The 13,250-nt window shown below is 38.5% G+C and overlaps 1 protein-coding gene across 1 annotated transcript in view; it reads left to right on the top strand.

The window, feature by feature from the left end:
* The window catches only part of Agtr1 (angiotensin II receptor type 1), a 41,519-nt gene extending 28,528 nt beyond the window's left edge, over window positions 1–12,991 (top strand). Inside the window, exon 2 of the mRNA XM_028764125.1 lies at window positions 11,863–12,991. Within this exon, the coding sequence (XP_028619958.1) occupies window positions 11,912–12,991 (1,080 nt within the window). The 5' untranslated portion in view covers window positions 11,863–11,911. The remainder of the gene's footprint in view (window positions 1–11,862) is intronic.
* Window positions 12,992–13,250: the final 259 nt, after the last annotated feature.

Here is a 13,250-nt window from a genome sequence, read left to right as displayed (position 1 = left end):
CAGCCTTCATGAGGTCAAGGTTCTCTTCTTCCACCTATGCCCAGCAGGGCCCTCCACTCTTACATATTCAACTGAAGCACTGGATCCCTCCCTAAGTGCTCCCAGGCTGGTGGTTTAGACCCTGGGAGCTCTGGTTGGTTGGTATTGTTGCTCTCCTCATGGTGCAGCAAATCCTTTCACCTCTCCTTCAGTCTTCACTCTAACTCCTCTATTGAGAACCCCATGATCAGTTCAATGGCTAGTTGTGAGCATCTGCCTCTGAGTATGTCAGACTCTTGAAGACCTCTGAGGAGATATCCATATCAGGCTCTTATCAGCATGCACTTCCTGACTTCCACATCAGCATCTACCTTCGGTGATTGCACATGGGATAGATACTCAGGTGGAGTGGTCTTGAAACGGCCCCTCCTTCAGTTTCTGTCCCTCACTTTGTCTCCATATTTGATCCCTTGAGTAATTTGTTGCTCCTTCTAAGAAGGACCGAATCACCCCCACTTGGTCTTCCTTCTTTATGGACTTCATGTGGCCTGTGAGTTGCATCTTGGGCATTTCAAGGTTCTGGGCTAATATCCAATAATCAGTGAGTGAATACCATGTGTGTTCTTTTGTGATTGGCTTACCTCACTCAGGATGATAATTTCTAGTTCCATCCATTTACCTAAGAACCTCTCGAATTCATTGTTTTTAATAGCTGAGTAATACTCCATTGTGTAAATATACCACATTTTTTTAATCCATTCCTCAGTTGAAGGACATCTGGGTTCTTTCCAGCTCCTGGCTATTATAAACAAGGCTGCTATGAACATAGTTGAGCATATGTCCTTGTTATATGTTCGAGCATCTTCTGGGTATATGCCTAGGAGTGGTATAGCTGGATCCTCAGGTAATGCTATGTCCAATTTTCTGAGGAACCGCCACACTGATTTCCAAAGTGGTTGCACCATCTTGCAGTCCCACCAACAATGGAGGAGTGTTCCTCTTTCTCCACACCCTCGCCAGCATCTACTATCACCTGAGTTTTTAATCTTAGCCATTCTGACTGGTGTGAGATGGAATCTCAGGGTTGTTTTGATTTGTATTTCCCTGACGACTAAGGATGCTGAACATTTCTTTAGGTGCTTCTCGGCCATTCGAGTTCCTTCCATTGAAAATTCATTGTTAAGCTCTATACCCCATTTTTTAATAGGGTTATTTGGTTGTCTGGAGTCTAATTTCTTGAGTTCTTTGTATATATTGGATATTAGCCCTCTATCAGATGAAGGATTGGTAAAGATCTTTTCCCAATTTGTTGGTTGTCGTTTTGTCCTATTGACAGTGTCCTTTGCCTTACAGAAACTTTGCAGTTTTATGAAGTCCCATTTGTCAATTCTTGATCTTAGAGCATATGCCATGATAGTATACTTAAGTGACCCCGAAAATTCAACCAGAGAACTCCTAAACCTGATAAACAACTTCAGCAAAGTGGCTGGTTATAAAATCAACTCAAACAAATCAGTAGCCTTCCTCTACATGAAAGATAAACAGACTGAAAAAGAAATTAGGGAAATGACACCTTTCACAATAGTCGCAAATAATATAAAATACCTTGGTGTGAATCTAACCAAGCAAGTGAAAGACCTGTATGACAAGAACTTCAAGTCTCTGAAGAAAGAAATTGAAGAAGATCTCAGAAGATGGAAAGATCTCCCATGCTCATGGATTGGCAGGATTAATATAATAAAAATGGCCATCTTCCCAAAAGCAATCTACAGATTCAATGCAATCCCCATTAAAATCCCAACTCAATTCTTCACAGAGTTAGAAAAGGAAATTCTCAAATTCATATGGAATAACAAAAAACCCAGGATAGCAAAAACTATTCTCAACAATAAAAGAACTTCGGAAGGAATCACCATCCCTGACCTCAAGCTGTACTACAGAGCAATAGTGATAAAAACTACCTGGTATTGGTACAGAGACAGGCAGGAAGATCAATGGAATAGAATTGAAGACCCAAAAATGAACCCACACTCCTATGGTCACTTGATCTTTGACAAAGGAGCTAAAACTGTCCAGTGGAAAAAGGACAGCATTTTCAACAAATGGTGCTGGTTCAACTGGAGGACAACATGTAGAAGAATGAAAATTGATCCATTCTTATCCCCTTGTACAAAGCTCAAGTCTAAGTGGATAAAGGACCTCCACATAAAACCAGATACACTGAAACTAATAGAAGAGAAGGTGGGGAAGAGCCTCGAATACTTGGGCACAGGGGAAAAGTTTCTTTTTATAATTCTTAAAATCAAGCCAGGGAGATGGCTTAGCCTGTAAAGGAACTTACTGCTAAGGCTTGTGACCTGAGTTCCTGGAACCTACACGATAGAAGGAGAAAACTGAGACCTGAAAGATGCCCTCTGACCTTCATACACATGTGCCATGGCGTGCATAAACCCACATATGCACACACAAACACAAATCAATCAATCAATTAACCAACCAATCAATAATAAGATACAACAATTCTTTAAAATAGACTTAAGATTATAATAAAAAAATTTCTACTGAGTTTATTTATTTATTTATTTATTTTTTATTTTTCAAGACAGGGTTTCTCTGTGTAGTCCTGGCTGTCCTGGAACTCACTCTGTAGACCAGGCTGGCCTCGAACTCAGAAATCCGCCTGCCTCTGCCTCCCAAGTGCTGGGATTAAAGGTGTGCGCCACCACTGCCCGGCTTTTTTTTTTTTTCTACTGAGTTTAAAAATTAAAAATTTCCACCAATCTTTAAAACTGAGAACTGTCTTCTCTTCAGTTGATATGACTTGCCCTTGAAATAATAAGTTTGTTTCTAGTGTGTGTTCTGTCTTCCAATCCTCTCACCTGTTACCTATAGCAAACAGGAAACAGAAGTGAAAACAGGTGGTGTCATTCCCAGGCTAAACACCTTGTAATGTTTAAGGAATAACAAAGCAGGATATTGAATTACCGGTTGGACGTGGTTGGTTAGTAAAAGAAGAGACTCATTTCTGGATCTCCAGTGCTGTCCAACTTTACTTGGGCCCTACAGTTTCTGCACAATTTCTTGATATTTAAAAACAAAAACAATTAGGGAGGGATCCAGGGCTTCAGCTGAATATTTAAGAGTGGAGGGCTCTGCTGGGCATAGGTGGAAGAAGAGAACCTTGACCTCATGAAGGCTGGACGCCCCAGGGGATGGGAATTTTGAGGGTGGGGATATGGGAGTGGGGGTAGATAGAGGTTACATCCACAGAGAGGAAGGAGGAGGGGTGAGGGGATAGGGGGTTCCTGGGTGGGTGGGGGATGGGGTAAGGGGACAACATATGAAATGTAAATAAAACATCCAATAAAAAAAATAAAACAAAAGAAACAAAAACAAATCTTGTGGCTAGAGATGGCTCCGAAGTTAAAAGTACTTCTTGCTCTTGCAGAATATCGATTACAATTCCCAGCACCCAGATGGCAGCTCATAAACATCTATAACTCTAGTCCCAGGGGACCCAATACCATCACTTGACCTAAAAGGGCACTGCATACATGTGGCACACATATATTCATGCAGGCAAACACTCATACATATAAAATGAAGTAGATGTAAAAAATTTTAAAGCTTATGAAAAGTATAACGCATACAAGTACATGGTCTGAAAACCTAAATAGAACACAATCAGATAACAAGTCCTTCCTGTGGTCGGTTCTCTTAGGACAGAAGGTTCTGACATCCTCTAAACACTACTGGTTGAATCATTCATATGGTACATGATGTTGTAAAGATCTCTCCTCTTTACTCACCTCTGTTTTTATCTGGGCATCTGAAACACATTAACCAATAGTAAACCTAATAACTTATATTTTTCCACAATGAATCCATGACTGTCTTCATTTTCCTATGATTTATTTTAATATCACCTTGTGCCTTGCTTTTGTGGGGTACTATAATCTTGCCTCCCTGACTGTAGGACTTGCTTTTAATTTTATTTTCCACCATAAACCATTCTTTTCATACCATTTCATCTTGCAACAATATTAAATAGACATGAATTCCACAAAGACTCACAGCTTTTGACTATAAGTGGAGTGAAAGAGGCTAATCTAAGCAGGATCTACCAGGATACATGGAAAGCCTTTTCCTCATGTGTTAACTTTATAAACAAAGAATGAAACTGTTACATGTAGGTTATACATGTAATTTATTTATTCTGAAAATTTATAAATTTATTCTGAAACTTTATAAACAAAGAATGAAACTGTTACATGTAGGTTATACATGTAATTTATTCTGAAAATTTTTATTTTGTTATAATTGGAAGACTGTGCTCAATATAGAATAATTAATATATGCTATTACACATACTTATAACTGACAACATATTTTGATTGCCAAGACAAGTTGCCTCCATCTTCAAAAGATGCATAGCCCTTGAAAAGAAATACTATGCTATGTTGGTGCTTCAGGGGATTTTATTAAGTATATAATATTCCTCAAGGATGTAGAACCCTAAAGACTTTGAGTGCCTTAGTCAGTTTCACCAAGCTAGCAAATAGGAAATCCAGAAACAGAATTTTCACCTTGTCCAGGAATGATTTACAGATTGTAGTTCAAAGATTATTCCTCCTGTAATAGGAACACTGAGTAATTTGGAAACATGTATAATGCATATTCTTACTTTTAGATTTAAGTTTTATAGCTCTGTGGTTTGTGTATTTAAAATTTTAATCTAAAATTATTGTCATGATGATAGATGATAATAATGCCTAACGTAAAACTCGTGATGCATATAAATTCTAGTTTCAGAAGGGTCTAAATCCGCACTGTCATGCCTGGCTAGTCACTTAGTATTCCTTTTAAAGTAATGTTTTAAAGTAAAATAAAACAGTTTCAGCAATTGAACCATAATTCTCACACAACATAACTACACACACACACACACACACACACAGGATGTTGGTGGATGGAGAGAATAGACTGTCTTGCAGAGGACCTGAGTTCCATCTCCAGCACCAACATCAAGCAATTCGCAACTGCTCCAGCAGATCAGATCCCTTTGCTCCACACCCATGGATACCTGCATTCACAGGCACATATCCACACACAGATATACACATAATTAAGATCAAATGAAATTGCTTTTTAATCTGGAAGAGGGACATTGACAGATAGAATGGCATAGATATTACTGAGAAGTCCACAATAGTTCTTGCTTTTCCACCCATTGACTAGGACTACTGCTGTGCAGGCTCCATGACTACACCATCAGAACTCTGTTTAGTCCTCATGGACAGGCTGCTGGTGTAATGAAGTGTGCTGAGTGCACTGGAAAGCTCTGTGACCTCATAAACCTGCAGAGTGTGAGCGTGAAGAAGACGTCAGTCAGTGTACTTACTGGCTTTCATGTAATTCCTTTCCTAGCCTGTAGAGCGTTCACTTCTCAATCCTTGAACTCTTCCAACCATTTAGCTCTTTATATTTAATATAAAGAGAGTATTTTCTGCTAAAATAATAGTGTCAAAGGGGGATTTTTTTAAAAAGCACGATAATTAGATTTGATCACATATCTTTGATCACTACCAATTTTTTTTTCATTTTGAAACTTTAAAAAAACAAAATGCAATGGAAAATTCGGGATAGTTGAGAAGACATGTTGGGACATGTGTTATTTTGACTATAGTTCAAAGTAAGTAGGGATTTCTAGATAGAGAGATTTATCTTGAACTATGTTTGAGAAACTAAGATATGGTATTGACATTTTACTTTTATCAACATTCATATCCCAGGTTGAAAGGAACTTCTGCATTTCCTTTCATAAAGGAGTTGGCACCAAAGTCTGATGCCCAAGATAGATCACCAGGGCACATAGTTGACAAAGAGAAATGAGTCTCTTAAGATGTCCTCTGACCTGAACATGTGTGCTGTGGCATACACACAAACACGCACGGGCGCACACACACACCCACACACACATACCATGTACAAACACACACACATACAGCATGAAATGAATAGGAGTTCTTAATAGATAGAGAAAAAATGCTTAAGGAAATAAAGAAACACACAGCATCCATAAAATAGGCATAAATTGTCAAGACATAGGCTTTTTTGTTTGGTGTTTTGCTTTGTTTGTCTGGTTGGTTGGTTGGTTGGTTGGTTGGTTGGTTGGTTGGTTGGTTAAGAAATCACTAGAGACTAAAATTTCAATCCCAACTTCTATGAGTTAATGAATATATAATACATAATTACTGACAGTTGTTCCCAGAAGTGATGCTGGGGAAGATGGACATACAGGAAAAGAAAGGACTGCTTTCTAATGTCTGATTTGTAAAATAGACACAAGAAAGTGTGTTTTGAATAGGATGGTTTATTGAGTTGTGCAACACTGTAAGGCAATAACTTATAAATAGCTTTATTCCTTTTATATATGAACTAATTATTTGAAAGATGAATTGAAAATATTGCTTGTGAAAATACAACTGTGATCTAATGTGGGCATCAATCAGGCTTGGTGCCAACTGCCATTACCCACCAAGCCCACTGGCCCAGACTCTCAATTTATGAAAGGAAATGCAGAAATTCCTTTCAACCTGGGATATAAATGTTGATAAAAGTAAAATGTCAATCTAATATCTTAGTTTCTCTATATTAGAATCGGGAGCAAAGAAGTGCGTTTTTTCTTTAGATTGAAAAGTCACTAAAAATAAAGCAGCACACAGTTTAGATAGGTTTTGGATTGCCTAAAAGCTTTAAGTATTTACAATCTAGTCAGAAGTCTTGGGGACCTCTTTTTCAATACTAAAGAAGAACAGTCTCTGGTCTTCTACTGGCTTCATGGAACAAAAAAAAAAAAAAAATGTAGAGAAACACCAAGTATTGCCCACAAAAGTAAGCAGATGCAAGGCCCCACCTGCATAATGGCAAATTTGTTCAGCTGCTTCCCATTTCTTTTTACCCATACTCCTTGAAAAACAGCTTGAAGTTTTAAGCCTTTTAATGGAAACATGAGAAATTTACCACTGATAAACCTGTTTGTATTCTCTCATACTTTCCTTACTGATAGGTGTTGTGAGTCAATGCTTGCCTTGCCTTAAAAAGGAAAGTCCAATTTCAACTTATTGGACACTATTAAAATTAATGCCCAGTACTTTCACATAATTGTATTTCATTATATGTTTTATATTCAAAGAGAATCAATTCCCATCTTATGGATGATGAGACTGAGGCTAACATCAGAGAAACACACTGTTCTGGAAGTGACAGAGTGATCCATTAGAAGTATTTCTACTCCAAATCCTTCTTGCCCTGACCATAGGAAAATGGTGCATAAAATTCATACATATCATGGAGCCTGAGTAAAGGACAATTTAAAAAGGCCTAAAATTAGACAGTTTTCCCCTTTGGCTCTTTAATCCTTATTGAAAATTTTAACTGTCTCATAAATCCATAAAATATACATATTTATGCACTGCCATGATATTTTAATATGTTTACTCAATGTGTGACAAAAAGGGTCAAATGTATCTATCTCCTCAACTATTTATTATTCTCTTCTCTCTCTGATAAAAACATTCAGATCCTCTTCTTTCATCTTCTTGTCAGCATACTGTGTAACAGAACAAGAAACGGTCTTACCTCCACCTGACTGTCCCTCAGTACCCATTTGATTCTTACTTTTGTCAGCATTCTTTCTGTTCAGGATCCAGTTCACTGGGCACAAACAGAAAGGTATCTGATTTCTGTGTCTTACAATTTTTGTTTTCCTAATGTATCACAATTTCTTCCCCAGACTCCTTGTAGCTTCAAAGAAAGAAGAGCTCCATGATCTTTGCTCCTTCCCCCTCAATGAAGGCAGGTAACAGTTATAGCAGTTCCTGTATAAACCGATGACATGATCATTCTATGACATGGTTAGGGGAAGGTTTTATTGTAGATATAAGAGAGACAACAGCCAGAGGCATCTGGAAGTGTCTAGAACAGGGAAAGAAAAAGGAAAGTAGACTGAACATGGCCAGCAGACAGGATCTCACCATGAAAGAAGCAGGCTCAGAGGGGACAAGGCAGAGAAATAAGAAGAGACAATAGATTGGGGTTAAGAAAACAAGAAAAAATGGGGCAGACAAAAAAGAACAAGAAGGAGGGAGACAGGACATATCAAAAATAACAAGATAGTAAAGGTTATGAGTAGCTGAGGGGAGGGAGACCTGTGAGCTTAGGGTACAGGAGGAGATGGAAAGGAGTTTGGAATGTGTAGCAAGCACTTCTGATAATGAAGAATCCTGGAAGCCAGCATGCACTTGGCCATGCTAATAGGTACCACAGATAGTAATTTGTCCTTTCTCCCTTTTGGAATTTGGGGATATAGAGTTTCCTTTGGAGCCAACAGTTCCATTCTTCTCTAAGGTCCATGTTTCTCCAGAAAAACTTATCAAAGGAGTGTTAATGCAGGATGGAGAATGTCATGGCACTCTCCCATTCAGAATGTCCCAGTGCACATTTGGATCAACACTTCGAAGAGGTTATTCAGCATCTGTAGATTCATAAGAGCCAATTTCCATAAATATGTTATAGGCATCCTAAAGAGGGGAACGTCCAAGCTATAACTTCATCTCTACTACCTCTTGGCTGGCCAGCTCGCTGCCTTCAAGTTATTACTGTTCTTTTCCCTTCACTCCTACCCTCAACCCCATACCTTCCAAAATACAAATGCTTTCCTTAAGTTCCTCTGCCATTTTCATGTTCTACACTTCTCACCAAGCTGGGTCAACTATAAACAGAGAGCATCTCACAGGCCCTAAAACACAGTAAAGATATTTGGATCTCTAAAGCTCCTGTCTTCCTCTTAGGAAGGAACACTAAAAGGAAAGAAAACTCTGCCTTACTAATTTTCATACTTGAAAATTGAACATAGCAGCATACCAGGTACTGGGGACTGTGATCGATGTTAAGTGTCTACAGAATATATCTGTCCACATTTATGTTCCTTTTTTCTTGACTCCCCAAGATTCTTGTTCCCTTCTTTCAAGTATTGAATATGAGAAATATTTTCCTCGTTAGGTGATAAATCTTGGTCATTATTCAAATGTTTATGGATATGTAAGCATTTTCAGTGCTGTGTCTAGAGTCTCTCAAGTAATACAGTCATTACTTAATTAATCAAGACCTCATTAAAATTTCCCAAGTATGACCACTGTCTTAGAGTTTCTATTGCTGAGATCAAACATCACATCCAAAGCAACTTGGCAAAGAAAGCATTTCTTTGGTCTTACAGCTTGTAGTCCACCATCCAAGGGAAGTCAGACAGGGACCTGGAGGCACCAACTGATGTAGAGGCATTGGAGGATTCTGCTTAATGACTTTCTCCCCATAGCTTGCTCAACCTGCTTTCTTATAGAACCCATGGCCACCTCCTCCGGGATGGTACCACCCACACAGGACCATATCAATCACTAAGAAAATGCCACACAGGCTTGACTACAGGGCAATCTTATAGACATTTTCTCAGTTGTAATTTTTTCAGATAATACTAGCTTGTGTAGAACTAACAACAACAACAAGTCAGCCAGCAGACTCCTCTAGCTGTTCAGAATAATCTTTTACATATTAACTAGCAGCCAGTGTAAATCAATTGAAGTGCAGAAGAAGCAGACCTTGGTTGTAAATTGGATTTCAAATCCATGCTTATAAATCTGTCCTTTTAAATGCAGATGATCTTTGTTCTAAGCTGGTAGTGGTTTCGGATTAGTCAGTACAATTTTATTCACTCCAAACAAAATTAATGCAACAAACTGATTAGTGTGATGTCAGGAGGGAAAGACAAAGATGAGGAGAATTTCTTCCTCACTATAGCAACTCAGGGCTCCCTAGAGATTGTCATACTTGAAGTAAATTTCTTTCTATTTTTGGTATCCTTATTCTCAAGCCAAGCCAAATATTCCTACTCTCAGTATAGAGTTCACTTGGGCTTGTTTCATTTTTTAAACATTCTTTAACCTTGACATTTCCAAATATTTTCCTGAGGAAAATCTAACCACTTACAACTAACGACATATGAGAGTATTAGCAAACAGGCAAATTAATCTGTATGAATGAGTAGTAACCAAGAAAAGTTTTATGGAAAAATCAACATATAAAGAATGTTTATCTAAGGAAATTATACTGTTAGATTGGTGTAAGTCCCATAACTATAATGAAACCAACAAAAAATATAAACAAGGCCATTAAAGGGAAGTTCTTCTGACTGACAAAGAACTAAGCCTATCTCCCTCAAAGCCATGAATTCTGTCAAGTTACTTGTAACTTGTACTGTTTTGTAAACCACACATTTCTATGTTTTTTTTTCCTCTGTTGTTTTCAATTTCTTGTCAATATTGCCAAGGTAACACTGAATGTTTTCCATGAGATTCTGTGAGCAAGTAAGAATATAAATTGGGACTTATGGATCCTATAGAAAGTAGTCTCATGTTTGTATACTCAGAACATCCAGGCCACTTGCCATTCACTCAGGCATTGCCCACTCTTAATCATTGGATCTTCATCAGTCAAATGGGGAGGATATGTCAAGATGCTTAAAGTGTCAAAACACATGTCTGAAGTTCCAACACTCCTTGGGAAAGTTGGGAAGACTTCACAGAAAATATGACACATGGAGTAGATAATACCTATGTGTGGTTGCTAATGAAGGGAGGAAGGGCTTTAAATTATATGTATATATTATATAAAGGAAAAGAAGAGGATGGAATTAGGCACTTAAAGAAGGACAATAGATTAAATTACTCAGGAAACGTAAAGAGATCCCTTCTGTTTTCAGGTATGAATACCTCAAATGCAGTGCCTGAAGTCTTCTGCAATCGACTTTGATAGATAAGAGATAGCAAACACAGGGATTCTAGGAAGAACAATAGAATCATAGTTCTGTTCCTTTTCTTCTGCAGGGCACGCTTTCATAGTAGAATGCACAGCCCCATACACATAGAAATTCAATTATGACATCACAGCAGGATCTGTGTAGCCTTCCAGGATAGCCTTATCTTAGAGCACTCCAGTTCCACACTCTGCCATGCTTCTCTTGCAGCATCTCAGCATTCCCCCCCAGAACTTCCTGATGGGTTGATATAATAGAGAATTTGTTGATTTTCAGAATCATACAGCTGAACAGCTTAAGTGTTGATCGTATGAAATGTTGAAGAAATACCCATAAAAGTCTCTGTGGAACTCTTTCCCAAACATCTGGACATCTGCATGCCATAAACAATTGCTCCTGTTGCCCAGGGATAATGAAAGACAGGTCTTGTAAATAATCCTAGCCTAATCTGTTTGTTTGACAGGTTTGTTTATTAATTAAATAGTTAATCTCAGCATTAAGTCCAGAAAGGGCCAATAGGAATGAAAGTCCAGAACTGAGTTGGGAATTTAAAAAAAATAAACAGTTTCATCCTGATGCAGCCTGAAAACCATGGAAGGAATGTTATTCTCCAAAGCACTGGGCCTCTTTACTACACTTCTTAAATCTATTCCCACAGTGACTGCTTAAGGGAGAATGCTAATGACCTCTATACCGAATCAAAGACTGAGAGATGAAATAAATTGATTGAAAATAAATTATGATAAGGTTAAAGATCTGTTCATTAGCTCTGCTTATTCCAAGAACAGCTTTCAGGTCATTAAGGCTAGCTAATTTACTTTTGTAGTATTTTTCAAGACTTACAGATGATATTGTTATCAATCAACTTGGAAGCTAGTATTTGACAACACACACAGATTTATGACTTTTCCCCCAAAGACTAAAGTTGAATTATTACAGTTGTTATTGAGAATTAAAATTGCTTATTTGCAACAGAAAATTACAAATTAAAAAAAAACCTCTGTTTCTTCCAGGGTGCATTTTGCATAGTATCAGAGACCAATTCACCCCACAAAAAGCGACATGATCCCTGACTCCTCTACTGAAGATGGAATTAAAAGAATCCAAGATGAGTGCCCCAAGGCTGGCAGGCACAATTACATATTTGTCATGATCCCTACTCTCTACAGCATCATCTTCGTGGTGGGAATATTTGGAAACAGCTTGGTGGTAATTGTCATTTACTTTTACATGAAGCTAAAGACTGTGGCCAGTGTTTTCCTTCTGAATCTCGCCCTGGCTGATTTATCTTTTTTGTTGACTTTGCCACTGTGGGCAGTCTATACCGCTATGGAATACCAGTGGCCCTTCGGCAGTCACCTATGTAAGATTGCTTCAGCCAGCATCAGTTTCAACCTCTATGCCAGTGTGTTTCTGCTCACGTGTCTCAGCGTCGATCGCTACCTGGCCATAGTCCACCCTATAAAGTCTCGTCTCCGCCGCACGATGCTGGTGGCCAAAGTCATCTGCATCATCATCTGGCTGATGGCTGGCTTGGCCAGTTTGCCAGCCATCATCCACAGAAATGTATATTTCATCGAGAACACTAATATCACAGTTTGCGCTTTTCATTATGAGTCTCAGAACTCAACACTCCCCATTGGACAGGGTCTAACGAAGAACATTCTGGGCTTCGTGTTCCCTTTCTTGATCATTCTGACCAGTTATACTCTTATTTGGAAAGCACTAAAGAAGGCTTATAAAATTCAGAAGAACACGCCAAGAAATGATGACATTTTTAGGATAATTATGGCAATTGTGCTTTTCTTTTTCTTTTCCTGGGTTCCCCACCAAGTATTCACTTTTCTGGATGTGCTCATTCAACTGGGTGTCATCCGTGACTGTGAAATTGCCGACATCGTGGACAGTGCTATGCCCATAACCATCTGCATAGCTTATTTTAACAATTGCCTGAACCCTCTGTTTTATGGCTTTCTGGGGAAAAAATTTAAAAGATATTTCCTCCAGCTTCTGAAATATATTCCCCCAAAGGCCAAGTCACACGCAGGCTTGTCAACAAAAATGAGCACTCTTTCCTATCACCCTTCAGATAACATGAGCTCCTCTGCCAAGAAATCTGCGTCTTGTTTTGAAGTGGAGTGAGAGGGTTCAAAGCCTGCTGGTGACAGTAGAAGCCAGAGCAGCATTTGGCTAGATAGCTTACTCACTATCAAAGGAACGTTCAACCTCCAGTCCTTTCAGGGTTGAAGCAGAAAAAGGACTCAGCGGACTGTATGTGTTTTCTAAAGTGCAAACAAAAGCTTTTTATTTTTTTCCACTTTAGAACAAATTGAAGCAAAGCCACTGTTAACCACTTTTGTGTTGACTGGATAATAACTACTTTAAGAACAATGTCAGAAAT

This window comes from Grammomys surdaster, unplaced genomic scaffold (genome assembly GCF_004785775.1).
Source record: "Grammomys surdaster isolate TR1022 unplaced genomic scaffold, NIH_TR_1.0 62, whole genome shotgun sequence".
NCBI classification, from domain to species: Eukaryota; Metazoa; Chordata; class Mammalia; order Rodentia; family Muridae; genus Grammomys; species Grammomys surdaster.
This window is presented reverse-complemented; position numbering and strand designations above follow the sequence as displayed.